A 26297-nucleotide genomic window follows, 5' to 3' on the forward strand; every position below is an offset into this window, starting at 1 on the left:
CTCGCCCTGCCCTCCTGGACCGTCTACTAGCCCAAGCCATGAGCCTGGGAGGGATGTGGTCGGATATGCATGTTAGAAAGTACCTTCTGGGGCGTGGATGGTGCAGGAGGTGAGGGGCCTCCTGGAGGCCAGGGGTGCGGGGAGGGGCTGGGGCTATAGAAGGTTCGTGAGCAGGAGAACCTTGATTTTTCCCAAAGGCTTGGTCACCTGGCCCAGGGTATGGCTATTACACTGTAACATGGGGGACTTTCATATGGGCAGGGGGACCTGGGAAGGACACGAGAGGGATGTGGGGTGGGGGTGGGGACCTGGCGGGAACAGCCCCCCGAGAGGCCCAGGAGAGTCTGTTTGTGGCCAGATCCTGCGTTTCATGGGCGACCCCCAGCTGCATGGAGCCCGGGACCACGTCTTCGGGAACTACATCGTGCAGAAAGGGCTGGCGGTGCCCGAGCTGCGGGATGAGATCCTGGCGCAGCTGGCCAACCAGGTGTGGCGCAACCCCAGTGCCCACAACGCTGAGCGGGGCTGGCTCCTGCTGGCCGCCTGCCTCGGCGGCTTTGCGCCTTCCCCGCGCCTCGACAAGTACCTGCTCAAGTGAGTGGAGCTGCGTGGCCCGGGGCGGACGCCAGGTCAGGCTAGGCCAGGAGGGAGGCTCGGTCCTTGGAAGCTCAGGCTTGGGGGCTGGCCCGGGGTTTCACTGCGGAGGGCAGGAGTCGGGTGAGACAGGATACAGGGCTTCTGGAACTCGGAGGTAGCCAGCCCAGGGTGCGGGGAATTTGGAAGAGAGGCGCTGACCTCTCACATCATGGGGAGCGGGGTGCAGCGGTATGGTTAAGTGTAGACTCCGACAGTCTGTGTTCAAATCCCAGCTCAGCCGCGTATGACCTGTGTGACCTTGGGCAAGTTACTTAATCTCTCTGAGCCTGTTTCCTCTCCTATAAAACGGGGCTGATAAGAGTACCTACGTAGTAGGCTGTGTGAGGATTAAATGTGCAAACACGTGTGAAGTGGTTAGAACAGAGCCGGGCTCACGGTAAGTGCTGTGTGTGTGTAGCTCTTGTCAGCATCCTGGTCTTGATAAGATGATGGTGATGATGATGTCACCGTGCTGGGTGATAAGAATGATTTGCAAGGGAAAGAGCTCAAGCAGGTCCTGGGCACGCATCCTAGTTCTGACATTTAACTTGCTGTGTGACCTGGGCCAAGTCACTGCCTGTCTCTGAGCCTCTTTCCTTACCTGGAAATTGGGGATGGTAACAGGGCCCACCTCACAGGGTAGCTGTGAACTACGGAGCGTGCAGAGCTCCCCGGAGCCGCGTGCAGTAGGGGCAGCTCCCTTGGCCGGCCCTGGGAATCTGTGCCGGGGGCAGGGCCACTATCTGCCTGCTGGGCTTCCCGTGGGCACGGCTCTAGCTTCCCTCTGGTAGCCGCTGCCTGCCTGCTTCTCTGGTGCTCCTGGCCAGGCTGCCAGCAGTGGGGAGGGGGCAGGGAGCCCGGCACGAGGAGTGCCCGCCCCTGACAGGGATCAGGCTGGTTGGCCCTGGGTCAGGTTGATCCCTCACGGCTGTCTCTGTGAACTTGGAAGCAGGCTCAGAGAGGGCCGATGACCGCCCGGGGTGGCCTGGTGAGGGAATGGAGGGAGTCCCCAGAGGCCAGGTCTTTGCCCACACCCCCTGCAGACCCTACCCTGGCAGTGACATTTTGCTCCAACAAGCTTAGGTGGGCCAACCTGGAACCTCTTTGGCCGTCCTTGGGCCTCTGGCCTGGACGCTTTCCGCTTAGCCCAGGAACTCCGGGCTGCCCGAGATCATCTGTAGACCACTCTCAGAGCTCTGGGCCGGCCTGGGCCCTCTGACTAGCCGCGGGGTCTTCCCCCACGCCCGGCTAGCCTCGGGTCCCTCCTCATCCTCGCGCCAACTCCTACCCATCAGGTTTGTGTCTGATTATGGGCGGAATGGCTTCCAGGCTGTGTGTCAACATCGCCTCATGCAGGCCATGGGCCAGGCCCAACAGCAGGGCCCTGGCGCTGCCCGCACCTTCCCTCCGACCCAGCTCGAGTGGACAGCAACCCAGGAGAAGGCCGGGATGGCGCTGGACGTGGGCTGCTTCAACGGTGAGCTGCCCTCTTCCTGCGCGGCACTGCTCCCCGCACCCCTGCCCCCGCCCCATGGAGGGGCAGCTGGAGTCAGCAGGTGCCAGTAGCCTGGGGTTGGGAGACGCCGGGGAGGGGCCTGTAGCCCTGGAGAGAGGTCAGCGTGTGGGCACGCGGGGGCTGGACCTGGAAGTGGGGAGGGGAGCCAGGGCCGTGAGATGCAAATTCAGGGTCCAGGACGAGAGCGGGGAAGCGGCAGGACTGGCCCGCAGACGCTCCGGGCTGAGCCCTGCACCTGCTGCCGCCCAGGTGACCAGCTCTCCTGCCCAGTGCACTCCTGGAGTACGGGGGAAGAGGTGGCTGGAGACGTTCTGAGGCACAGGTGGGCTCCTGGAACGCCCCACCCAGTGCGCCCCTGTGCACCTCGGAAGGAGGAAGGGAGGGGCGAGAGGCCAGGCCCCAGCCCCGGAGGGTCCACTCTGGCCATGAGTGGTGTGTGGCTCCCATCCCAGGGTCTCCCCCGGCGGTACCTCTCGGCTCTGTCCCTTACTCCCAGCCCTTCGCGTGCTGTCTCCAGGGGGCTGGCCGACGGCTGGCGGGGCTGGACGGTGGCTATGAAGAAGGGGGTCCAGTGGGCAGAGCTGGCCGGCCATGACTACGTGCTGGACCTGGTGTCGGACCTCGAGCTACTCAGGGAGTTTCCACGACAGAAAGCCTACTTCATCGTGGGTGCAGAGGGGCCCACGGCTGGCAGGGGAGGTCCCAGGTAGAGATGGCCTCTCCTAGCACAAGGCTCCCCCTCCCGGATGCTGGTGGTGGGGGACTGCGTTCTGAACTTAAGCTTCAAGGTCCTCACGGAGGCGGGGCTCGCCAAAGGGCCCTGCCTTTAAAGGGAGAGAGTCAGCCAGTTCCGGGGCACAGGAGAGAACGGGGGTTCTGGGAGGGCTCTGGGTCTCTGGGGGGTCAGCTGCTCTGTGTTCTCCGTCCCCACAGGGTTTTTGGAAACAGCTGGGACTCGGACGAGGACGTGCCCACTAGGCCCCAGCCCCCGGGGCACGTGCCCATCGTGGCCAACTCTGATGGGTACTGCAGCCACAATGAGGACGGTACAAATGGGGAGATTGAGGCACAGAGAGGGACAGCGACCCACCAAGGTCAACCAGCAGTGGCCGCTGTCTCTGGTGGGGAGGGAGCCTGGGAGCCGGGAGTGGTGGTCAGCAGGAGAAAAGAGCTTGACTTTTGTATCCCCCAACCCCGCCAGACTCGGACGGCTGTGGGGAGCCCGCTGTGCCCCACAAAGGACTGGACTGCTACCTGGATAGCCTCTTCGACCCCGTGCTGTCCTACGGGGATGCGGTAGGGACGCAGCAGGGCATTTGCAGACCACAGCACGGCGCACGCACACAGGAGCCTCTCACAGCCAGGGTCGTGGGGTGGCGTGTCCCCTTGGATCTCTGCTGGGGGTCAGGCAAAGGATGAGGGTGTCCTTACGGCTAGAGGTGCTCGGAAGGACCCACAGCTGGGGGTCCAGGGCACACTGGGAGCGGGCCCCCGGGCACCCTTGCTCAGTCTGGGAACTCCCAGGAGCCCCTCCAAGGCATAACGTGAAGCCCTGAGCCGGGCACAGCCCCTCTGAGCCTCAATTTGCTCCCCTGTGAAAGGGGTGGGTTGGGGCTCGCAAGGTTGCCAGAGGCCTGACCGGATGCCGTGTGGGCAGAGGCTGGGCACATAGCAGATGCTGGCCGGTGGGAGGCCCCGGGACGCAGGCGGTGGCGGTGTCAGGTGCCTGTTGCCTTGGAACCTGGGGAGTACGGCACTGGGGCAGTCACTTGAGCCACCTGTCCCCGCTCCCAGGACCTGGAGAAGCCAACAGCCATTGCCTACCGCATGAAAGGGGGAGGCCAACCTGGTGGAGATGGCAGTAGCGGCAGCAAAGGCACCCCCCGGAGACCTCCAGAGCCAAAGCCAAAGCTAAGTCAGTGCCTGCCCCTGGGTCGGTTCCAGGGTCGGGCAGGGTGGAGCCCCTCGGTTCTCAGGGCTGCTTTGGCCCTAGAACAGAGGCAGCCTCGGCCGTGGGGGGGAGGTTGAGCCGGCGGAGGAGGGGCAGGCATGGTAGGGAATTCCCCCCATCTCCCGAGCCTCTGGATCCACGTCCCCTGACACGGCCCCCCCAGTTCCAGGCCTGGACGCCTCCACGTTGGCCCTGCAGCAAGCCTTCATCCACAAGCAGGCTGTGCTGCTGGTGAGTGCCGGGGTTGGGGGCTGCGGGGGGCTGAGCCTGGGCCTGCCCGCTCACCACCGCTACTCTCCCCAGGCCCGGGAGATGACCCTGCAGGCCATGGCGCTCCAGCAGCAGCCCCTGAGTCCCAGCCCAAGGCCATCGCCCCCAGAGGTGAGCCTGGTTCCCCAGGTGAGTGCTGTGGTGCCCTGGGGCATCGCTGCGCCTCTCTGAGCCAGGAGCCCCCTCAACCCCTCCTGGGCAGACATGGGGTCCCTGAGAGGAGACTGATGTGTCCCGGGAGGTCCACCCCACACCCTGCTCTCCACAGAAACCCCTAGCGCCAGAGGCCCGGCCGAAGTTCGTAGGCACTGGACTCCCGGCCAAGCCCGTGCTCTTGCGCTCCGCTCCAAAGCCTGTGGCTCCCGCTCCTCTGGTCAAGGCCCCGAGGCCCCCCACCAAGCCCGTGGCTGTCCCCATTCTAGCTCAGGGCCGGGCTTCTCCAGAATCCAGTGAGTGTCCTCTCCCGGCCGGGGGGCCTCCCACTTCCCAGGGCGGGGCTGGGAGGGCAGTCTCACCTGTGCCCCCATGCCCCTGCCGCAGCTTCGCCCGGCCTAGAGCTGGTCCGGTCCTCGACCCTCAACTCGGAGCACTTCCCGCAGCCCACGCAGCAGATCAAGGACATCGTCAGGCAGCACCAGCAGCCGCCCCGGCGAGGCCGGCCCAAGGCCTTCAGGTCAGCCTGGCCTCCCCAGCCCTCCAGCCGTCCAGACGGCAGCCTCCCCACGGGCCTGCGCGGCTGCCACCCATGTGCCCGTCTGCTGGGTTCGCAGCGCCCCCCGCCCAGCAACTTTTAGGGAGTGAGTCTGTTCACACAGGTGGTCCAGATGAGCCACCCGGGCAGAGGGAGGCCAGGACCGCTCTCTAGAGTGTGCTGTGTGACCCCACACCCGTCTCTGGTTCTCTCTGGGTTCTCGTTTATAGTGATGGGGGTGGAGGAAAAAGTTCCCTATTGTAGGATTATGTGGCTGGGAAGAGGAGACTCAGTGTCCCACCCACCAGGAAGGACGGCGGGAGGGTGTTCGTGAAGCGGCCAGACCCCCACGAGGAGGCCCTGATGATCCTGAGGGGGCAGATGAGCCATGCAGCGGCAGCACCTGGCACCCAGGTGAGGGGCAGGGTCTGGCTGGGCCCAGGTGGAACAAAGGACGAAGTGGGGCCTCTGGGGGAGCCTCAGAAACCAGCTGCCCCTATAAGCTGTGGCCGTGCTGCTCCCCCCTGAGTGCTGTCTTTGGGGCAGGGACAGGTCCCCAGAGAGGCCGTAGCCCTGGTGAAGCCAGTGACCAGCACATCAAGGCCATCCGTGGGGCCCACTCCAGGTGAGGGCCAGGAGGGAGGGAGGGAGGGGCCCGAGGGCAGGTGTCCAACTATGAACACAGGTGAGACTTGGTCTGCGTGAAGGTGGCATGTGTGTCAGTGTCCCTGGGCCCATGTGGACGTACAGTGTGGACGTTTGTGTAATTGCATCAGCACTTAACACTGATTTCGGGCCAGGCCCACTCTGACTTCACTAAATCCTCACTAAGACGCTTCAACACAGTACCATTTGTGCCTCTAGATGTTACAGGTGGGGAGACAGGCACAGAGAGGTTAAGTGACTTGCCCAAGATCACACAGCTCAAAAGTATCAGATCAGGGATAGAAACCCAGACCTCCTGGCATCACAGCTGGAGCCCTAACCTCTGCATCCCCTGCCTCACGGCAGCCACAGCCATCTTAACAGAGATCAGTCGGTTCACGTCACGCCCTGCCAACAACGCTCCAGTGGCTCCTGGGATAAACTCCAGACTCCTCACTGTGGCCCACGTGACGCAGCATGACCTGCCCACCTTCCCAATCCCATCTCCTCCCGCTCCCCCCTCAGACACTCTGTTCCTCACTGTTTCTGGCACACACCAAGCTCACTCCTGCCTCGGGGCCTTTGTCCTTGCTGTTCCCTCTGCCTAGAATGCTCTTCCCGGAAGATCTTTGCATGCCCGGCACCTTCTCATCATTCAGGTCTCAAGTGTCACCTCCTCAGAGAGGTCTGCCCGACCGCCCAGACGGAGCGCCCCTCACAGACCAGCCCCCAGACCTTCCTAAGTCACCGGTTTTATTTCCACCCCAGCTCCCGGCACTGAGAGCTCTGTCCTGTCTGAACTGTCTGTTCCGCCCACACCTGCCGGGGCCTGGCCTCCAGGCAGCAGCCTGTCTCTCCTGCTCCCGGGCACCCGGCCCCTGGCTGGGCCTGCAGGCACCGGGTCTCCGTGTGCGGGGAGGAGGGCTGGGCTGTGTGAGTGTGCACGTGTGCCCGCGTGATCAGGTGTGGCTACGCCACGGGCCAGGAGGCCTCTCTGCCCCAGCCCGCTCCCGCCCCTGCAGCGCTGTCCTCACGGTCCCTGGAGCCGGCCGAGGACCCCGTGCAGACGCGGCTGCACCGCCTCCTCAGCCCCGACTTCTACGGCTACCAGGATGCCCCCTGGCAGATCTTCCTGCGCAAAGAGGTGTTGGAGCCCGGCTGGGGCTGGATGGGGGCAGAGGGGCCCGAGGGGGGCGGGAGACCAGGTCAGGGCGGAGCTGAGCCAGTGTCAGGGTCAGAGCCCAGCTGGTGCGGAGCGAGTGGGGCTGCAGCGGGGGAGGGGCCTCCAGAAGGTCCTCACGGAAAGCCCGCCCCCACAGGTGTTCTACCCCAAGGACAGCTACAGCCACCCCGTGCTGCTGGACCTGCTGTTCCGCCAGGTGAGGGCCTCTCCTCCCTAAATGCCTCGTGTACTCAGCAGGGCAGGGGACACGTAGCCTAGCCGTCCGCACATCCTCCTCCTTGGATTTGGGGTCCTCGACCACAATGAGGAGGGAAGCTGTTCTGCCGAGTCCCCCACTGTAGACAGGGTCGAGGAGCCCACAGTCCCACCTAACCAGACTCACAGCTGGTCTGAGCTACACGGGGCCTGGGGTCCAATCCAGGCCCCGCCATACAGATTAGGAAACGAGGGCTCGGGGAGGGTGGAGGTGAGGAGAAGGGAGAGGATCCTCGGAAGTGGTATCTGATGTACACAGATGACCCCGCTGTTGCATAAAGGTACCCCTGCCACATTCCCGGTCGTCCTAAAACAGTCCAGCCTGGCTCCTGGTGGGGGGAGTCCCACGGGCCGCCCGCATCACACTCATCCCACAGATCCTGCACGACACGCTCTCCGAGGCCTGCCTGCGCATCTCTGCGGAGGAGAGGCTCCAGATGAAAGCCCTGTTTGGTACCGTGGGGGGCCAGGGGGAGGGAAGGATGTCGATGGGGCAGCCAGCTAGACCCCCCCGCCAGCCCCTCCCGCTCTGCTCCTGGCCTCTCCCACGGCTCGGCCGCAGGTCTGGGTTGGGCTCTGCCTGACCAGCTGTGGCCTCGGCTGTCCCTGTCTGTCTGTGGACATCAGTTTCCCAGTATGGACACTGGGAACACAATGGACTGACACCTCCTTGCTGAGGGTCAGCCTCCCCCCATGCCACGTGGGTCAGTCCTGACCCGACCTGTGTCCCTTAGCCCAGAACCAGCTGGACACACAAAGGCCCTTGGTGACGGAGAGTGTGAAGCGGGCCGTGGTCAGCATTGCACGCGACAGCTGGGAGGTCTATTTCTCCCGCCTCTTCCCTGCCACGGTGCGAGCCCCCTGCCTGCCCCCTGCCCGCCCGGGGGCTCCAGGGATGAGGCCGGAAGAGCCTCACGTGCCACTTGTCCCCACCCCAGGGCAGCGTGGGCACCGGCGTGCAGATCCTAGCTGTGTCCCACACGGGCATCAAACTCCTGCGCGTGGTCAAGGGCAGCCACGAGGCCGGTGGGCAGCTTCGGGTCCTGCGCACATACAGGTGACGGGCAGGCGGGCCGGAATGGGGCTGGCCGGACGCTGGACATGGGCCGGCACCAGCGCTTCCTCACCGGCTTGCTTCACAGCCGTTGACTGAGTACAGTTGGCCCTCCATATCCGCAGGCTCCACATCCACAGATTCAACCAACTGCGGATGGAAAATATTCAGAAAAAAAATTTCAGAAAGTTCCAAAAAAGCAAAGCTTGAATTTGCCACTCACCAGCAACTATTCACATAACGTCTACATTGCTTTTATGACTATCTACACAGCATTTACATTGAATTAGGTGTTAGAAGTAATCTGAAAAGAAAAAAAAATAATCTGGAGGTGGTTTAAAGTATACGGGATGTACATAGGTTATATGCAAATATCAGACCATTTTATAGGAGGGGCTTGAGCATCCGTGGATTTTGGTGCCCTCGGATACCGAGGGGCGACTGTACCTACGATATGCACGGCTCTGTGCCAAAGCCCTTCAGTCAGGGAAACAGGCTCATAGAGAGGTGCTGCTTGTCTCGGGTCCCACAGCCAGGAAGTGGTGAGCTGGGAGCCACTACCCCATCCCCATCTCTGGCCACACCGCAGCCTGGCCCTCACAGAGCTCGCCGTGCAGCGGGGGCGACCGTGTGAACAGCCAAATGCAGACGCAGCTCGGAAGGGAAAGGGTGCTTCGGCGTGAGACCTTCCTGAGTCCTTGGACTCCTCTCTCCTAGCAGCCCACTTGTCCTTTATGCCAGAGCACAGGGGGAGAGCCTCACTCACTGGTTAGGTGCAGGCTCCTTGCTTCAGGAGAGGGAGAGTTTGCTCAGGCAGTGAAAGAGAGATTTGTGTGGGCAAAATCTGGGAGGTTGGATCATGAGGCAAAAAAATAAAAGGCACAGCATGGGGAGGGCTGGAAGGTTGTGGGTTCACAGGGTGCAGGCAACACAATAGAGCTGCGGACAGGAGGGGCAGGGAGGCCGGCAGGGGGAGAAGGAGCAGGGCGGTGGGTGGAGGGCATCCCTCTAGCTGCGGGGTCCTGCCCTCATGCCACCTTCCCGTCCTCCAGCTTTGCAGACATCCTGTTTGTGACCATCCCCTCCCAGAACATGCTGGAGTTCAACTTGGCCAGCGAGAAGGTCATTCTCTTCTCAGCCCGAGCTCACCAGGTCAAGACCCTGGTGGACGACTTCATCCTGGAGCTGAAGAAGGTCAGGGCCCTCCTACAGATGCCCCCAGCAGGGCTGAGGGCCCAGAACGGGGCTCGTGCCTGGGAAGCATGGATGCGTGTGTGCGTCAGCAACTGTGTCCGTAGGCTCTTGCACGGGCTGTGCCTTCCAGCCGGGATGCCCGTTCCACTCTGCCCACTCCTTCAAAGTCCTTTACTGATGCCTCTGGGCTCCATGGCAGCTGCATTGCTCATCCTCCTGCAAGGACTGCATTGCTTGCTGCCGCCCACTGCAGTGGGCGCATCTGCCCCCATGCTCCCTCCAGACCAGGCAGCCCCCAGGACCGGCACCTGGCCTCAGTGGGGAGGCTTCGGGAGGGGTGGAGGGGGTGAGGCCGGGGCCAGTGCTCTGACGTCCTGTGTGAGGGGCAGGGAAGTGGCCCCTGGCCTCGGGGAGGAGGGGGAGGGGATGGGACTGCAGCCCTCACCCAGCCCCTGGCTGACCCAGGACTCGGACTACGTGGTCGCTGTGAGGAACTTCCTGCCTGAGGACCCAGCGCTGCTGGCCTTCCACAAGGGCGACATCATCCACCTGCAGCCCCTGGAGCCACCTCGAATGGGTCAGCGCCACGGGGAGGGGTGGGCACGGCGGGGGGGGGGGGTAGCTTCCCAGCAGGTGCTGACGTAGGTCCGGCCCTCAGGCTACAGTGCTGGCTGTGTGGTCGGCAAGAAGGTCGTGTACCTGGAGGAGCTGCGGCGTCGAGGTCCTGACTTTGGTAGGTACCCCGGGACCCCCGTTCAGCTGCCAAAGCTGCCAGACCTAGAAACCCCAAACAGAGCAGATGCACGATGGGGTTCTGGGGTCCCAAAGGGTCTGGCCTGGCTGCAGCTCCTAAGGCGGCCAAGCAGCCCAGCCCTCTGCCCGCGCATCTGGCTGAAGGGTCTCCATGGACATTCGTGTTCCCATGTGTGTGGCCCGAGGGTCCACAAGCGCTGCATTCTGCTCTCTGCAGCTCCCGCGGAGGGAATGCCTTCCCTTCCCAGAGCCTGTGTCCTCCTCTGTGGACACCTCCCACACAAGCTCTGGATCCCTGGGCCCCCCTGCTCCCCAGATGAGACCCTCCTGCAGCTCAGAGCCCTTCCCGCCCCCTAGGTTGGCGATTTGGGACCATCCATGGGCGTGTGGGCCGCTTCCCTTCCGAGCTGGTGCAGCCTGCGGCTGCCCCCGACTTTCTGCAGCTGCCTGCCGAGCCGGGCCGGGGCCGCGCTGCCGCCGTGGCTGCCGCCGTGGCCTCCACTGCCGTGGCCTCCACTGCCGCTGCCCGGGAGGTGGGCCGCAGGAGGGAGGTGAGAGCCGCCCGGGGCTGGGCCGAAGGGCGGACACGGCAAGGGGGTCAGCCTGACTCTGGAGGTGGAGGGGAGGGGCTCAGCCAAGAGCAGGCCATCCCGGGGCCCCGCAGCCTGGTTGAGCTAGCCAGACGTATGACCTATTGGGATGTGACCCCCCCGACGTGACCAGAGATGGCTGGAGGCGTGGCCAGTGGGGTAGGGTGGGTGGGGGTCAGCGGAAGGGTTGTGACCAAGCCAATGGGGCAGGACCAGCCTGGGCCGGCCAGCAGGCAAAGTCCACCTGGGCCTGGGCGGGGCCAGGTGAGGGGGGCAGGTCCAGTCCCGTGGCACAGAGCTCGCCAGGGTGGAGAGAGAGAAAGCAGTGAGGGGCAAGTTCAGCCGGACCAGGCTACTGGGGAGGCAGTGGGCCCACACGAGAGGGTCTAGGCACAGTCAGCCAGGGGTGGCGTTGGGCCCGCTCTGACAGGGCGGGGTGCGGCGGCCGGCCCTCTTGCAGGGTCCCCCAGTCAGGGCTGGCTCCGCGGACCGCGGGGAGGACGGCCTGGCTCTCCCACCGTACACAATGCTCGAGTTTGCCCAGAAGTATTTCCGAGACCCTCAGAGGAGACCCCAGTGAGTGGTGGCCCCACGCCGCATCCCCACCCTGGGGAGGGTCCCTCTGGGGCTTCTTGCAGCCGCTCAAGCGGGAGGCCCCAGTTCTGGGGGGGGATGAGAAACCCTGAGGGGTGAGGCCCGCCTGCAGCCTCCACTTCGGGAGCCTTGCTGCCCGGTGGGCTGACACTGAGTCAAGCACACTGCAGGTGGGAAGGGGGTGTAGCCAAAGCTCGGAGGCAAGACTGGTCAGTAGTGTCCGCTTCCTGTTGCAGGGACGGCCTCAGGCCGAAATCCAAGGAGGGTCGGGAGTCCAGAACCTTGGAGGACATGCTTTGCTTCACCAAGGTGTCTAGCCCCAGGCCCCCTCTGTAAAATGGTGGTACAAGAGCCCCCTCCCAGGCCCGTGGGCCAAACAGCCTTATCCCCAATGGGACCCAAGCACTCAGCACCCTGACGGCCTGCGTTCCTCCCAGGGGCAGTGTCTTCCCTAGTGGCGTCCCGGCTGCCTTTTGGTGGTGTGAACCCTCCTGTTGTAAGAGGAGGCGCCACGTGGCCCTCCCCTCCTCCCACTCCTGACCCAGTCTGCCCATCACAGACCCCACCCCCACGACTCAGCCCCTCCCATCAAGACCCCGCCCCCTGGTGACCCAGCCCCTCTCCCCACAGACCCCGCTCCAGGACTCCCTCATTGAACTCAGCGACAGCAGCCTCAACAAGATGGCCACAGACATGTTTCTAGGTGTGGGGGTGGGACTGCGGCCAGGGCTCTGGGCGAGGTGGGACCCCGCACTGTGACCCCTGCTCACCACCACCCCTTCCCTCAACTCAGATGTGGGGCCCCTGCAGAGAGGAGGAGCCTCCCCCCCCCTCCTCTGGCCACAGCCTCCTGGGGAAGCGTCCAACCCCAGGGTCCCCAAGGGGGGCAGGCAGCTGGGGGTCTGGTGGCCCGAGTGGGACAGGTGTTTCCTCCAGCTGTGATGCGGTTCATGGGGGATGCCTCGCTGAAGGGCCAGAGTGAACTGGACGTGCTTTGCACCCTCCTGAAGGTCAGTCCGGCCGACTGCCGGTGCTCCCTTGCCTGCCCAGTGGCTCAGTTTCCCCATTCATCAACCAGAGTAGCAGGACTTTGGGGTGGGAAGCTCTCATGTGGCCCAAAGAGGAATGCATCCCACTGGTGGGGAGGGGTCTGGGGAAGGGGCACCAGGCCCATCTCCAAGTGCCCACCCTGTTTCTATGTGCTGGGCGTGTGACCTGTGACCTGGCCTGCCCTCCTACAGCTGTGCAGGGACCATGAGGTCATGCGGGACGAGTGTTACTGCCAAGTTGTGAAGCAGATCACAGACAACACCAGCACCAAGCAGTGAGTGTCTTCCCCTCCCCCAGTACATCCATGCTCCAGGAGGGGCCAGGTCAGCCTCCGGAGTCTCTCCCCCTGTCTCTCCCTCACTCCATAGACAGAGCATGCTTGGTCTGGGACAAGCCCTTTCTTGTCTCTGAGCTTCAGTTTTCTTACCTGGAAAATGTAGTGATAATGTGTGAGTCCAGGTTCTTGGTTGCAAGTGACAGAAACCCAATTAAATCTGGTTTAAGCAAAAGAGGGTTCAGGTAACTGAAAAGTCTAACATAGGACTTCAGGCACAGCTGGATCCAAGTGTCATCAAGAAGTAGTCCTCTATATCTTGGCCCTGCTTTCCTCTGTGTTGATATCATTCCCAAGCAACATATCCCATAGGTTGGAGAGAAACATTTCCCAGCTCAGCAATCCCAGGGAAAGCAAGACTGACCCAATATTTGCAGCAAAAATTCCCAAATCTGGTCTTATTGGTCCCATGCCCATCCCTGAGCCAACCACAACGGCTGGACGATACAGAGCTCTGATTGGCTAGACCTGGTCATGTGCCTGTCCCCAAACCAGTCACCATAGCCAGAGGGAGGCTGAACTCTAATTGGCCAGACCTGGCTCCCACACCCATCCCTAAACCAGTCACCGTGGTGGCCGGGGGCTGCAGTGTTCTCATTGGCGGGTCCTGGCTCTGATACCCATCTCCAAACCACAGGGACCGGGGAGGGGTGGGTGGTTTCCCAAAGGAAGCCCAAGTGCTGTCCGTAGACGCCGGAGGTCCCCGCAATGAAACCCTCACGCCAGGGCAGCACAAGGGTGAGCTTCCGTGTCCCGCACACGACCAGCAGCAATGGGGACCCAAAGCGTGTGCCACCCTACGCCGGGGCAGCACAGGGGCACACGACCAGCAGCAGTGGGGACCCAAAGCGTGTGCCACCCTCCTGTCCACTTGCTCTCATCCCCCAGGAATTTCACAGCCACTCAGCACGTCCTCCTGCCCCTCCCAGCCAGCCTTACCCGCCACCAGCTCTGCACAGGGTCCCCCGGCCCTCTTTCAGAGACCGTCACCCAGAGAGATGCCCCCGGGGAAGGCTTGTCTTTTGGCCGGGGGTGGGGGGGCTCGTTCTCCTCCTTCCCTACCTCCCACCTGGATTCTCAATAGAACACAGCTTCTGCATGGCTCTGGGCCCACCGGCCCTGCTCTCACTGGGCAGGGAGGAGGAGCATCCTCAGAAGATGAGCTGCCTGAGAGCGGGAGAGACTCCTGGCGTGGCACTGTAGTGCGGCGGCCGCCTGCAACGTAGCCCCATGTGTGTCCTCGCAGGGACAGCTGCCAGCGAGGCTGGAGGCTGCTGTACATCGTGGCTGCCTACCGCAGCTGCTCCGAAGTCCTCCAGCCACACCTCGTTCGCTTCCTCCAAGACGTGGGCCGGACCCCGGGCCTGCCCTTCCAGGGTGAGGGGCCAGCGGACGGGGAATCAGGGCCAAGGGTTTGTCTGCATGAGGACCGGCCGGGCAGCTGGCCGAAGGGCCTGGCCCTTCACAGGTGCCCGGGCAATGTTTACTAACATCAGTCCATCCCCAAACGTTTGTGGAGGTCCTGCAGGGGCTGATGCGATGGGTTGTCTGATATGATGCGGGGGGTGGGGGGAGGATGGCGTATCAGGGAAGGCTTCCTGGAGGAAGTGTTGCTCTGGTCATGAGCACATGGGAGGGATTTCTAGGTAGGCTGAGTAGCAGGGGTGAAAGCCCAGAGAGGAGGATGTGTGGCATGTGGGAGTGGAGGAGGAGGAGGTGGCCGGGCCCTGTTTCTCTGGTCTTTGGGAATCAACAAGGGTCTTGAGAGGGTTCAGGCAGGGGCGCCAAGGCTGGTGGCAGGGTCTTGGCCTTTTCCCCTTGGATTTTGGAGGAAAGGGGCCGCTCCTCAGCCTCACCCCCAGCCTAGCTTCCAGAGCAACCCCTGGGTCCCCCTAAGAGAGCGGCCAGGGCCCCGGTGGTTACCATGGCGGCCATGAAGGAGATGGGGACCTCACTCTCTTTGCTTCTGAAGCCTCCTCTTTGACTCAGACAGCGGACTTCCCTGGACTCAGAAGTGAAGAGACTCAGCTCCAGGGAAGGTGGCAGCATGTATCCAGCCCTCTTGACCCCTCCGCAGAGCAGGGCGAGGGCACTGCTTAGCCCAGAGAGATGGGGAAACAGATGGTGGGGGCTTCTGCGCTGGGACGCTGCGCACAGCCGCGTCGTCTTAGTCACACACGGCCTGTGGGGGACAAGCCCCGAGTCACCAGCTGTCTGCGGGGCTCATGGATAAGCAAGGCGTGCGGGCCTCCGCTGCATGGGATGGGGGTTCAGATCCAGCTCTTACACTCTGGCTCTTGACCTTGGGTAAATCACTGCCCTCTGAGCTGTCTCCTCAGCTGTTGAAGGGAGAGCAGACACACGGCCCCACCCCATGGACGCAGGGCTGGGGCCGGAGGAGCCCCTTCCTCCCCTGCCCACCCCGGGCCAGGCCCTGACTCCCGTTTCTGCAGGGATTGCCAAGGCCTGTGAGCAGAACCTGCAGAGGACGCTGCGCTTCGGTGGCCGTCTGGAGCTCCCCGGCAGCATGGAGCTTCGGGCCATGTTGGTGAGCGTTGGGGGTTGGGGTGAGTGAGACAGCCCGGCCCAGAGACCCCGTCACGCGCACTCGCCGGCCCTGCCCGGTCCCTGTCGGGGACCCCCACGGAGGGGACAGCAGTTGGCCCAGAGCCCGGGCCCGGCCTCTCCCACCTCCCCAATCTCCTCACCCCAGGCCGGCCGCAGTTCCAAGAGGCAGCTCTTTCTTCTCCCCGGAGGCCTCGAGCGCCATCTCAAGATCAAAACGTGCACCGTAAGTGACGGGATGTCCCCGGCGGGCAGGGACCCCAGCCTCCAGGGTGGGCCCCCAAGGGTGCTGAGCCCCCCAGGCTCCCGCACGAGGCAGGATTTATCCCTCAGAGGAGCAGCCTGAGCCTGGGGGAGGTGGGACCTCCAGCTCAGGATCAAACTGCAAATAAGAGACAGGCCAACTCGGAACCCAAGTCTCTCAGACTCCGAAAGCTGCGCCCTTTCCTGCATGAGGCTGGCTCCCAGGGACCTCGGGGATCCTCGCCTCTGCGCAGGGGTTCTGGGTGGGCTTGGGGGCAGAGGTCGCCAGGCCAGCGCAGCCTCACGCTTCCCTCCCCGCAGGTGGCCCTGGACGTGGTGGAGGAGATCTGTGCTGAGATGGCTCTGACCCGCCCCGAGGCCTTTGATGAGTATGTCATCTTTGTTGTCACCAACCGAGGTGAGTGGCCAGAGGGTGCGGCATGCTGGGCCCACGCCCACCACCCCCACTGTAAGGCCCAGGTCAGATGCCACTTCCTCCACGAAGCCCCTCGGCCCAGGTAGAGGGACCTCTCTGCCCCGAGACCCCCAGCCCCGCGTCTGTCCCTCTCTGCTTTGTTCTGTGTGAGCTTGCCTGGCCTGTCAGCTTGTGAGTTCCTGGAAGACAGGGCTCCCCTGATGCCTCCCTCGGGTCACTCAGTGGGCCCTGCCCTCAAGGAGGATGAGACTTGATAGGACGCGACTCCTGGACCCACAAGTGCGAGTACTTTTTCCTGCCTCTTAAAGCCTTAATAGTGGCCATAAGGGCCCCCACCCTTGGTCTCACCTGACCCTTCTCAGTGCAGCCGAACCCCTTCCCCCTGCAGCCCACCTGCTGTAGGCTGTGACCTTGCTTCCTGCCACCAGCCTGTCAGTTCCATCCACCTCCAACCAGCTCTCCCGCTGCTGCCTCGGCTCCGAACCATGTATCCTCAGCCCTGCTTGCCCCGAGTCCAGCCAAGACACAGGGGGAGGGGAAGGCAGTAACAAAATGATCCCAATAACTGAATTTATGGAGCAGAGGCTATGTCCCAGGCACTGCTGAGAGCATGTCATCCTATAAACTGCTTTAATCCCCACCACAACCGTATGAAATGAGACAGTTATTGTTCCCATTTACAGATGGGAAAACTGAGGCCCAGAGAGGCTGTATTAGTCTCCTGTTGCCACCATAACAAATCAGCACATACTCATTGGGTTCAAACAACACACGTTTATTATCATATGGTTTGAAGGTCAGAAGTCCTGAAACCAGAGTGTCCTCAGGGCTAACTCCTTCTGGAGACTCCGGGAAAGTCTTTTTCCCGGCCTTTTCCGCTTCTAGAGGCGCCCACATTCCTTGGCTCATGGTCCCTTCCTCCATCTTCAAAGCCAGCAGCATAGCATCTTCCAATCTCTCCTTTTTTAAGGACCCTTGAGACTACACTGGGTCCACTTGGGTACCCACAATAATCTCCCCATCTCAAGATCCTTAATCACATTTCAAAGTCCCTTTTGCCATGAGGGTACATATTCACAGGTGGTGGGTATTAGGACGGGGACATCTTTGGGGTCGGGCTGTTATTCAGCCTGCCGCAGAGATTAAAGGACTTACCCAAGGTCACACAGTTGGGATTTGAACCCAGACTGTCTGGCCTCGAGAGTCTGGACTTTATCATCGTGCCACACCCCCTCTCTTTGGTAAAATTTTACCGAAGGTGTGGGATGGGAAGCAGAAATGTCAGTTCAGGAAATGAAAACTTAAGCCTCTCGTACAGGCTGAGACCCACTCAGTGCCAGACCCCACCGTCCTCCCCACCCGCCCCAGGAGCCCGGCAGGGGGTTCTCCCCTGAAGGAGTTCTGCAGAAAGGCACCCACTGGCCCTCCTGATCTGAGGCCCTTGTGCCCCTCCTTGTCCCCAGCCCTCCTCTGGAAAGGGGCTAGGCTTTCTCTGAGCACCACGCAGGGCACTTCCCTAGACCTAGGCGGGCTGTAGCTTGCGGTTACAACTTCCACAAACACAGGCATCCTGTCCCACAACCGTGCTCCCCTTTACTGAGGATGCTGTGTCCCAGAGCGGGGAGGGGCCTTGCCACTCGTACCCCAGCCAGCCGCCCCCGGCTCCCCACAGGCCAGCACGTGTGCCCGCTCAGCCGCCGCGCCTACATCCTGGACGTGGCCTCGGAGATGGAGCAGGTAGATGGTGGCTACACACTGTGGTTCCGGCGCGTGCTCTGGGATCAGCCGCTCAAGTTCGAGAATGAGCTCTACGTGACCATGCACTACAACCAGGTCAGCGCGGGCCGCTCTGAGGCTCTGGAACTTTCCGGGCTCCCCCGGGCCTTGGCGTTTGAGGCTTTCATGTTTCGGGCCCCGAGGCGTCTGCTCCCTGCATGGGCTCTGCTTTTCTGAGTCTTCCGGCGAGGCTGTCCAGATGGCACCCCTTCAGGAGGCCCCTCCGTCCTCCTTCCTCTGGCTCTCCTCCCGCGCTGAGCACTTGGCCTGTCCCTCGCTGAAAGGCCTTGCCTGGCCTTGTCATTTTCGTGGTGCTGCCCCTCCCCTTTGAGACTTGGTCGTCTAAGTCAGGGTCGCGGGGTTAACAAAGCCTGGTTCTTCCTCTTGTGCCGACACTCGCGGATGTGTTTGGACAGAGAGCGCGTGCTTCTCTGGAGCTGGTGCCGAAACTGCGGCCGTGCCAAGTCCAAATCCGGCCACTGGGCTCTTGTGCCTGCGGGTCAGCCAGCGGGCAGCCTGAGGACTTGTGGAAATGGGACCCCGGGTCCTGCACGCTGCAGGCGGGTGCCAGCACTTCCCAGGGTCCCGTGGCTTCCCGGCCACAGCCCCCCCAGCTCACCATCATGTGTCACTCCTCCCCGAAGCCCAGGGAAGTGACAGGCCACCCTCCCCCGGAAGTGAGTGGGGCTGGAACCGCTCAGTGTCTGTGTCTTCGCCTCCCCAGTCGCCTGCCCAGTGCCTGGCCGCCCGCGGCGCCTCACCTGCATCACCCCGTCCACCGCAGGTGCTGCCCGACTACCTGAAGGGCCTGTTCAGCAGCATGCCGGCCGGCCAGCCCGGCGAGCAGCAGCTGCAGCAGGTGTCCAAGCTGGCCGCGCTGCAGCACCGAGCCAAGGACCGCTTCTACCTGCCCAGCACGTGAGCACCCACCCAGCCCGGCCCGTCCGGCTGGGACCCCACCTCCGGGCACGACAGGTCGCTTCCAGCTGGTAGTAATAGCTCAGAGCAAACTGAGTGATAAAAAGCTTTCAGGACACACACCCTGTGGTCCAGGAAATACACACGGCCCCGCAGAAAGATTTGGCCACAGAAACGTTCACCGTGGTGTCGCCTACAATCTCCGACGACAGGGAATTCCTTAAAAAAATTGTGGGGGGCTTCCCTGGTGGCGCAGTGGTTAAGAATCCGCCTGCCAATGCAGGGGACACGGGTTCGAGCCCTGGTCTGGGAAGATGCCACATACTGCGGAGCAACTAAGCCCGTGCGTCACAACTGCTGAGCCTGCCTGCGCTCTAGAGCCCGCGAGCCACAAGTACTGAGCCTGCACACCCTAGAACCCGTGCTCCGCAACAAGAGAAGCCACCGCAACGAGAAGCCAGCGCACCGCAACCAAGAGTAGCCCCCGCTCGCTGCAACTAGAGAAAGCCCGCGCATAGCAACGAAGACCCAACGCAGCCAAAAATTAATTAATTAATTAAAAAAATAAAATTAAAAAAAATAAATAAAAGATCCCGCGTGGCACAACTAAGACCCACTGCAGCCTAAATAATAAATAAATAAATAAATACTAAAAAACAAATTGTGGGGCATCAGGCAGCCTTTAAACTGATGTTTTCGAAGAGGCGAGACATCAGTCATCCCAGGCTCTCCATCTTCGGGCCTTTTTACTCTTTTTTTTTTTTAACAAATTTATTTATGGCTGCATTAGGTCTTTGTTGCTGCGCACGGGCTTTCTCTAGCTGCGGTGAGCAGGGACTACTCTTCGTTGCGGTGCCTGGGCTTCTCATTGCGGTGGCTTCTCTTGTTGCAGAGCACGGGCTCTAGGCCCACGGGCTCAGTAGTTGTGGCACACGGGCTTAGTTGCTCCGTGGCGTGTGGGATCTTCCCGGACCAGGGCTTGAACCCGTGTCCCCTGCATTGGCAGGCGGATTCTTAACCACTGCACCACCCGGGAAGTCCCCTACTCTCTTAAAAATAAGACCCCAAAGAGCTTTTGTTTCTGTGCGTTGTATCTATCGATATATTTACACTATTCAAAATTAAAACTGAGGGACTTCCCTGGCGGTCCAATGGTTAAGACTCCATGCTTCCACTGCTGGGGACACAGGTTTGATCCTTGGTTGGGGACTAAGATCAAACAAACAAACAAAATTAAAACTGAGAAACGATTTAAAATATTGACTTAGTAAGTAATTAAAAATAAGGACACTCTGTGTTAATATAAATGCGTATATGTGATAATTATAATACAAATAGCGTAAGGTAACATTACACATTAATATAAATAAGTTATGAAAACACAAGTGTATTTTCCCAAAAACTCCAGTGAGAAGAGCGGCACTGTTTGACATTCTGCAAATCTCTGTGCCATTTGGCGTGACAGACAGCAGCTGGATGCCTGTCTCTGCCCCTCTGTCAGTCTGTTGTGATCTCACGTGTCACGTAGCCTCTGGCAGACTCCACCGTGCACTTGTGAGGGAACGAGAGGGGAGAGCAGATGACCGCTCAGGTTCTTAAGGAAGTGGCATTGCCCTCCCAGACCCTCGGCCACACTGTGAGAGGCCCTGGTGTGAACCAGCGTAGGGAAGGCAGTGGACTGTGGACAGAGGATGTCCCGGTGCCCAGCACACTGTAAGGGCTCAGCACCAACTCCTTCCGTGCTGTCGTTTTAAGGGGAAAGTGCAGGAAGCACAGAAAGGTAGCATCCCAGCCCTGGAGAAAGACAGTTGTGGCATTCCTACTCTTTGCAAGGCACTCTGCACACATTGTCTCAGCTAATCTCCCCAACCGCACTTTTTAATTTTTTTAATAAATTTATTTATTTATTTCATTTTTGGTTGCGTTGGGTCTTCGTTGCTGCGAGCCGGCTTTCTCTGGTTGCGGCGAGCGGGGGCTACTCTTCGTTGCGGTGCACGGGCTCTAGGCGCACGGGCTTCAGTAGTTGTAGCACGCAGGCTCAGTAGTTGTGGCGCACGGGTTTAGTTGCTCCGCGGCATGTGGGATCTTCCCGGAGCAGGGCTCGAACCCGTGTCCCCTGCATTGGCAGGCGGATTCTTAACCACTGCGCCACCAGGGAAGTCCCCAACCGCACTTTCTTTTCCCCTTTTACAGATGAGGAAACCAAGGCCCAGAGAGGGGATATGGCTTCCCCAGCTAATAGGTGGTAGGACCAGGATCCCGACCTGGGGAGACTGGGTCAGATGCCAGGCTCTTACCCAGCAGAGCAGAGAGGAAAGATATTTCCTGGAGGGTCTTTTGGGGGGTTCCCCTGATGTTCCCCCTTCCCCAGTGTGCAGCCCATGGCAGCCGGGACCGGTATTTGTTGGTATTTTTCAGATGTCCTGAGACACAGGGCTGCCCCAGGGGAGCCAGCATGTGTCAGGGGGAGGCCTGGCCTGGTGGGCCCAGTGCTCTGTGCCCTCCGGCTCTGACTAGCCACTGGTGGTTGCTTTGCTGCCCTGATATTTCCCTCAGCGTGTGCTTCTCACCCCTTTGGCCTGGGCTTCTCCCTGGGGCGGGGGCTACAAAGGACGAACCCACCTTGGGTTCAAGCCTCGGCCCGGCCCGGTCACTGTGTGACCTTGGACTAGCTGGTGAACTTCTCAGAGTCTCTGTTCCCTCCTCTGCAAACGGGGAGCCTAGTTGTACTGGCCAGCGGTTATTGAGCACCTGCCGTGTGCCCAGGTACTGAGTCGTCCTCACTCCCCAGCGATTAGGGGTCCAGGAGGTTTAGCGTAAACCCTGGCGGCACTCAGCGCAGCTTTTCCCTGCACGCCAGGCGCGAGGCCCAGGAGTACATCCCAGCCCAGCTCCACCGCACTGTGGCCGGCTCGGCGTGGCTCAGCCTGCTCGGCCAGCACCGGCAGCAGCTGCAGGCGCTCAGCCCCCACCAGGCTCGCGCCCAGTTTCTGGGTGAGAAGGAGTCCGGGCTGGGGAGGGGATCGTGGGGGCCTGGTAGAGGAGGGTGGGGTGGAGGCACCTTTGCCTTTGTACAGAGGCATTTTTGGTGCCAGCGTTCTAAAGTCCTCACCAAGGCCCCACCTAGGCTGGGGGCCCCGGCAGGGAAGGAGGGAGGCCCGAGGCAGGCGCTGGGCCGGCGGGAGGAGCCGCCAGGCTGAGGGCCCCTGCGCTGCCCGGGCAGATGGGGGTCTGCGCTGCGGAGCCTGCCTCGCCTGACCGCCCCTCCCCCGCCCCCGCCCCAGGCCTCCTCAGCGCCTCGCCCATGTTCGGCTCCTCCTTCTTCTCCGTCCAGAGCTGCAGCAACGTCGCGGTGCCCGCCCCCTGCGTCCTGGCGGTCAACCAGAACGGCCTCAACTTCCTCAGCACCGAGACGCACGTGAGTGGCCTCAGCCCAGCCCCACCCCTCCCCCCAGGGGGGTGAGAAGTCCAGCTCCACCGCTTACACCTGCGTGACCTTGGGCGAGGCCCCTTCCCTCTCCCAGCCTCACTGCCTCACCTGGGATGCAGGGCTGCTGTCAAGGTGAAAGGAGGTGAAACACAGGCCAACACTCAAAGGCTGTGTTGCTCTGCTGGGGCTGTCGGGGCGGGGCTGGCGGGGCTTCAGCAACAGAAATTGTTTCCCTGGTGGTTCTGGACGGTGGACGTACGAGATCGAGGTGCCCACAGGGTTGGTTTCCTCTGAGGCCTCTCTCCTTGCGTGTAGATGGCCGTCCTGCCCGTGTCCTCACATGGCCCTTCTCTGTGCACATCCCTGGGGTCTGTGTCCCAATTTCCTCTTCTCATAAGGACAGTGGTCCCGTGGGATGGGAGCCCACCCTAACCTTACCTCTTCAGAGGTCTGTCTCCAGATTCTGAGGTGCTGGGTCAGGGCTTCATCATATGGATTTGAGGGACACAATTCAGTCCAGGACAAAAAGGATCTGCTACCCCTATTCTTAGTTCTTCCCCGGGAGTGGGCCCTGAGATGAGGGCTCCAGGGCAAGTGGCTTACGTGGAAACACTGGAGCGAGGAAGTGAGACCAGGAGGAGCGTCATACCCTGGGAGATACACCTGGAGAGGGGCGTGTTAGCAAGCAGGTTCCTGCTGTGGGAACTGGCGCTCGGTCCAGCGGGGAACACGGCCCTCAGAGGATGCCCCCCATCGTGCGGGTCGGGGAGCTGGGTTGTCTGTCCGCTGTGCCCTGTTGCTCGTGATGGGGTGCTGACTCTCATCACTCTGGCTTCCCTGTGTGGGGAAGCTCTGCTTTTGCTCCTGGGGCCAGAAAGAAAGCTCCAGACCAAGAGGGGTGGGTGTGAAGAAGCAGCCTTGATGTGAAGGTCAGGGCACCACCGGCATTTCCTGCATCCCTAGATCCCAAGCATTTAGAGCAGTGCCTGGCACACTGCACACGTGTGCATCAGTGTTTGTTGAAATAATTTCACAGGTGAGAAACTGAGGTCCAGAGAGGTAAAGTAGCTTGCTCCGGGTCACACAGCAAGTCACTGGGGAACTAGTACTCGAACCGAGCTGTCACGCCTCCTGTGGATCTGACCTCCAGGGGAGGGGTAAGGCTGGGTGAGACTGTCGCACCCCCAAGCCTGTCTGCCCCCATTTCCCCCAGGAGCTGATGGTGAAGTTCTCCCTGAAGGAGATCCAGTCGACGAGGACCCAGCGGCCCACGGCCAGCTCCAGCTACCCGTACGTGGAGATCGCACTGGGGGATGCGGCGGCCCAGCGCACCGTGCAGCTGCAGCTGGAGCAGGTGGGCCCCGCCTGGCAGCCCGGCTTGTCGCCCGGCCCCCAACTCCCTCATTCCGCTCACCAGGCTGTTCTCTGGGTCTGTCCAAGATGGGCCAGGTCCTGGCCGTGTCCCAGGGAGCATCCAGCCCAGTGCAGGGGACAGAGCTGACCCAGCACCTCACAGAACTGGGGGTCTTGAGGGTGGTCTACCAGAGAAGCATCTTGATGGTGGGATCATGGGGAAGGGTGGGCCCAGGTTGTTTGCAGAATAGTGAGGAGTTTGATGGGGAATTGGGGAGACACAGCCAGGGAAGGGCAGGTCTTAAGGGTCCTTGAATATAAAGCTAAGAATCTGGGGCTTCCTCCTGAGGGCGCTCGGGAGCCATAGAAGGTCCTGTCCTGGAGGGCAGGACCCAGGCAGTTTGAGGACGTTCACCTGGGCTGAGGCTCGGAGGATGGATTGTGGGGCCTGAGGTTGAGGGGTGGAGAGTGGGGTTCCCATGTGACAGGGAGGCCAAGGCCCAGCTGCCCTGGACCTTCTCCTATTTGCAGCAACTGTGGCTGCTCCTTAAAAGCTGTGGCTGACCTCTAGGTCAGTCAAGTCCAAGTCTCGCAGTGCCCGGGGATGGGGCAGGACCAGAGTTCTCAGCCCACTGGAGAGAGGGGATTGAGGTCCAGAGAAGGGGCAGAATCGGGGCTGGGCCCACACGTCTGGGCCCACCGCACCCACTCAAGATGTGGGCCCAGGACCACTTCTCACGACACGGCCTGCCTTGGTGGGGCTGCTATCCCAGGGTACAAGGCAGGGGCTCCCACTACCCCAGCCCTGCCTCTGAGGGAGGAGCCCCCCGCCCCGGGCTCCTGGGGAGCCTGCGACTGGGGGTCAGTGTGCTTCCCGCTGCTCCCCAGTCCTGCTCCTGCTGAGGTCACCCCCACCCTGGCCTTATCTGTGGCTCAGCTTGCTTCCCAGAACCCCTAGTCTGAGCTCCCACCACAGCAAACCACCTCCTCGGACCTGCCCGTCTGTTGCTCCTTGGGCCCCTTTTCTGGAGACCCCTCCCCTGGACGACCTCTAACTGGTGCTGAGTCCGGTCCCCTCTCCCCAACCCTGGCACCCCTCTGACCCTGAGGCTTCCAAAGCCAGCTCTGCTGAGACAGCCCCTTATTTCTCTCTCCTGCCCTGACCCCCTCAGCATTGCCCTTGGAGACCAACAGGCCTCTGCCCTCACCTCTCACCCTCACAGGCCCTTGGGCCCCCAACCCAGCAGCCCTTCCCATCCCCGCCCCCTCCTCTGATTACCTCCGTGGCCTCCGCTCTCATCCCTCCCCTCTGCTTACTTGCCCCCCTCCCCGCCCCAGACCCCCTGCACTCACTGTCCCTTCTACCTGGGACGTGCTTCCCTGCATCACGGGGCTCCCTCCCTCCCTTTGTTCGGGTTTCAGCACAAACATTGCCTCCTTCTAGAAGCCTACCCTGACCCTCCTCCCCGATAATTCACTCTCTCCGCCTCAGTAGCCCTCATATGGCTTGGAAATCACTTAGTTATTTGTTCCCAGGTTGTCTGTCTCCCCACTAGAATGTCAGCCCCAAGAGGGCAGGGCAGGGCAGGGCTGTGTCCAGCTTGTCCACACGGTGTCCCTAGCACAGCCTGTCGTGTGGCTGTAGCGGATGCTCAGGAAGTGAGTGGGTGGAGGAGGAGGAGGCCTTTTCGGCTTCTCCACTTGCTCCCAGCACCCTCCCCACCCGTGACCTCTTTGTGTTGCCACCTCTGCTCTGCCTGTCATGTATGTGTAGAGGACACATTTATTAATTAATCATTCATTCTTTCAATGTATAACCAGTGAGCATCTCTACGCAGCAGGTTCTGTACTTAGCTGCAGAGATGCTGAAGAGACCCTCCAGCCCTGGCCCCCACAGAGCCCCAGGTCTCAGGGGTGTGGCAGACATCAAAGACTCTCTAATAAACCGTGATCAGTGCTGGGAGGGTGTACCCGTGCTATCCAGGAGGTAATCAGCGAGGGCTTCCAGGAGGAGGTGATGTCTGAGTGCAGCACTGATCCCACCTACCTCTGACAGGCTGTGTGAGGGCATCTGGAAGCAACCCAGCTTCTTATTGAGCCCCAGTTTCCACACCTGCCAAGTGGGGCAGCATTCCCAGTGAGGCCTGGAGTGCTGCAGCATGTCGGTGGGAGGATGGCTGGTGGGGAGGAGCCCATCTAGCACTCTGATCTCATTAGCCAAGGCGGGCCCCCAGGGTGTGGCCTTGGGTTCAAGTCCCACCATCCCCAGCTGTGAGGTCTGGGGCAAGTGGCTTCAGGGCTCTGGCCTCAGTTTCCTCACCTGTGGAATGGGCTCTAAGAATGTCTGACTCATAGGGACACTGCAGGGACTGGGAGGGGTGGGACATGGGGGGCTCTTGGGACAGTGCCTGGCCCTTAGTCGCCACCCAGTAAGTGCTGTCCTCCTTATGTTTACCCTCCCTCTGAGCAGCTTCCCAGCCCCCAGGAAGCGCCTGGGAGATTCCGGCACTGGCTGTGGTCTGAGAGACCAATTTTCCACAGTCCCCGCTGCCTGTCCCGCCCCCAGCAGGTGGGACCCCTGAGGCTGGGTCACAGCTCATTCTAGGCTGTGGGCGCCAGGTGGTAACCACGGCAGCACGTGGTTAGACACCATTTATTGACGGGGCTAATAGGGTTCAAGTCTAGAGGATTCACATGTAGTAAAATCTCATAGCATCCTCCCCACGGCTCCGTGAGGCAGGCCCTGGTAAACCGAGCCCCCAGGGGTGAGACCACTGAGGCTCAGAGAGGCGCAGTAACTGGCTCCAGGTCACACAGGCCACACGCAGCAGAGCTGGCAGGTGCGCTGGTCTTCTCCTGG

General features: G+C 61.5%; 1 protein-coding gene across 2 annotated transcripts in view; it reads left to right on the forward strand.

Annotated features, from left to right (window-relative positions):
- The window catches only part of MYO15A (myosin XVA), a 50408-nt gene that overhangs the window by 23363 nt on the left and 748 nt on the right, over positions 1 to 26297 (forward strand). For both annotated transcript variants that reach the window (XM_061176431.1, XM_061176432.1), the window contains 36 exons: positions 359 to 594; positions 1932 to 2113; positions 2402 to 2474; positions 2670 to 2858; positions 3086 to 3246; positions 3354 to 3448; positions 3947 to 4067; positions 4267 to 4334; positions 4407 to 4484; positions 4642 to 4822; positions 4914 to 5046; positions 5373 to 5478; positions 5617 to 5689; positions 6732 to 6853; positions 7029 to 7088; positions 7525 to 7600; positions 7882 to 7997; positions 8086 to 8204; positions 9254 to 9395; positions 9861 to 9972; positions 10054 to 10128; positions 10506 to 10699; positions 11199 to 11314; positions 11569 to 11641; positions 11963 to 12035; positions 12269 to 12342; positions 12574 to 12656; positions 13963 to 14093; positions 15170 to 15264; positions 15430 to 15507; positions 15846 to 15942; positions 17633 to 17793; positions 18521 to 18654; positions 21515 to 21648; positions 21939 to 22072; positions 23298 to 23438. In XM_061176431.1, coding sequence (XP_061032414.1) covers positions 359 to 594; positions 1932 to 2113; positions 2402 to 2474; positions 2670 to 2858; positions 3086 to 3246; positions 3354 to 3448; positions 3947 to 4067; positions 4267 to 4334; positions 4407 to 4484; positions 4642 to 4822; positions 4914 to 5046; positions 5373 to 5478; positions 5617 to 5689; positions 6732 to 6853; positions 7029 to 7088; positions 7525 to 7600; positions 7882 to 7997; positions 8086 to 8204; positions 9254 to 9395; positions 9861 to 9972; positions 10054 to 10128; positions 10506 to 10699; positions 11199 to 11314; positions 11569 to 11641; positions 11963 to 12035; positions 12269 to 12342; positions 12574 to 12656; positions 13963 to 14093; positions 15170 to 15264; positions 15430 to 15507; positions 15846 to 15942; positions 17633 to 17793; positions 18521 to 18654; positions 21515 to 21648; positions 21939 to 22072; positions 23298 to 23438 — 4236 coding nt within the window. The remainder of the gene's footprint in view (positions 1 to 358; positions 595 to 1931; positions 2114 to 2401; positions 2475 to 2669; positions 2859 to 3085; positions 3247 to 3353; positions 3449 to 3946; positions 4068 to 4266; positions 4335 to 4406; positions 4485 to 4641; positions 4823 to 4913; positions 5047 to 5372; positions 5479 to 5616; positions 5690 to 6731; positions 6854 to 7028; positions 7089 to 7524; positions 7601 to 7881; positions 7998 to 8085; positions 8205 to 9253; positions 9396 to 9860; positions 9973 to 10053; positions 10129 to 10505; positions 10700 to 11198; positions 11315 to 11568; positions 11642 to 11962; positions 12036 to 12268; positions 12343 to 12573; positions 12657 to 13962; positions 14094 to 15169; positions 15265 to 15429; positions 15508 to 15845; positions 15943 to 17632; positions 17794 to 18520; positions 18655 to 21514; positions 21649 to 21938; positions 22073 to 23297; positions 23439 to 26297) is intronic.

Source organism: Eubalaena glacialis, chromosome 19 (genome assembly GCF_028564815.1).
Source record: "Eubalaena glacialis isolate mEubGla1 chromosome 19, mEubGla1.1.hap2.+ XY, whole genome shotgun sequence".
Taxonomy (NCBI): Eukaryota; Metazoa; Chordata; class Mammalia; order Artiodactyla; family Balaenidae; genus Eubalaena; species Eubalaena glacialis.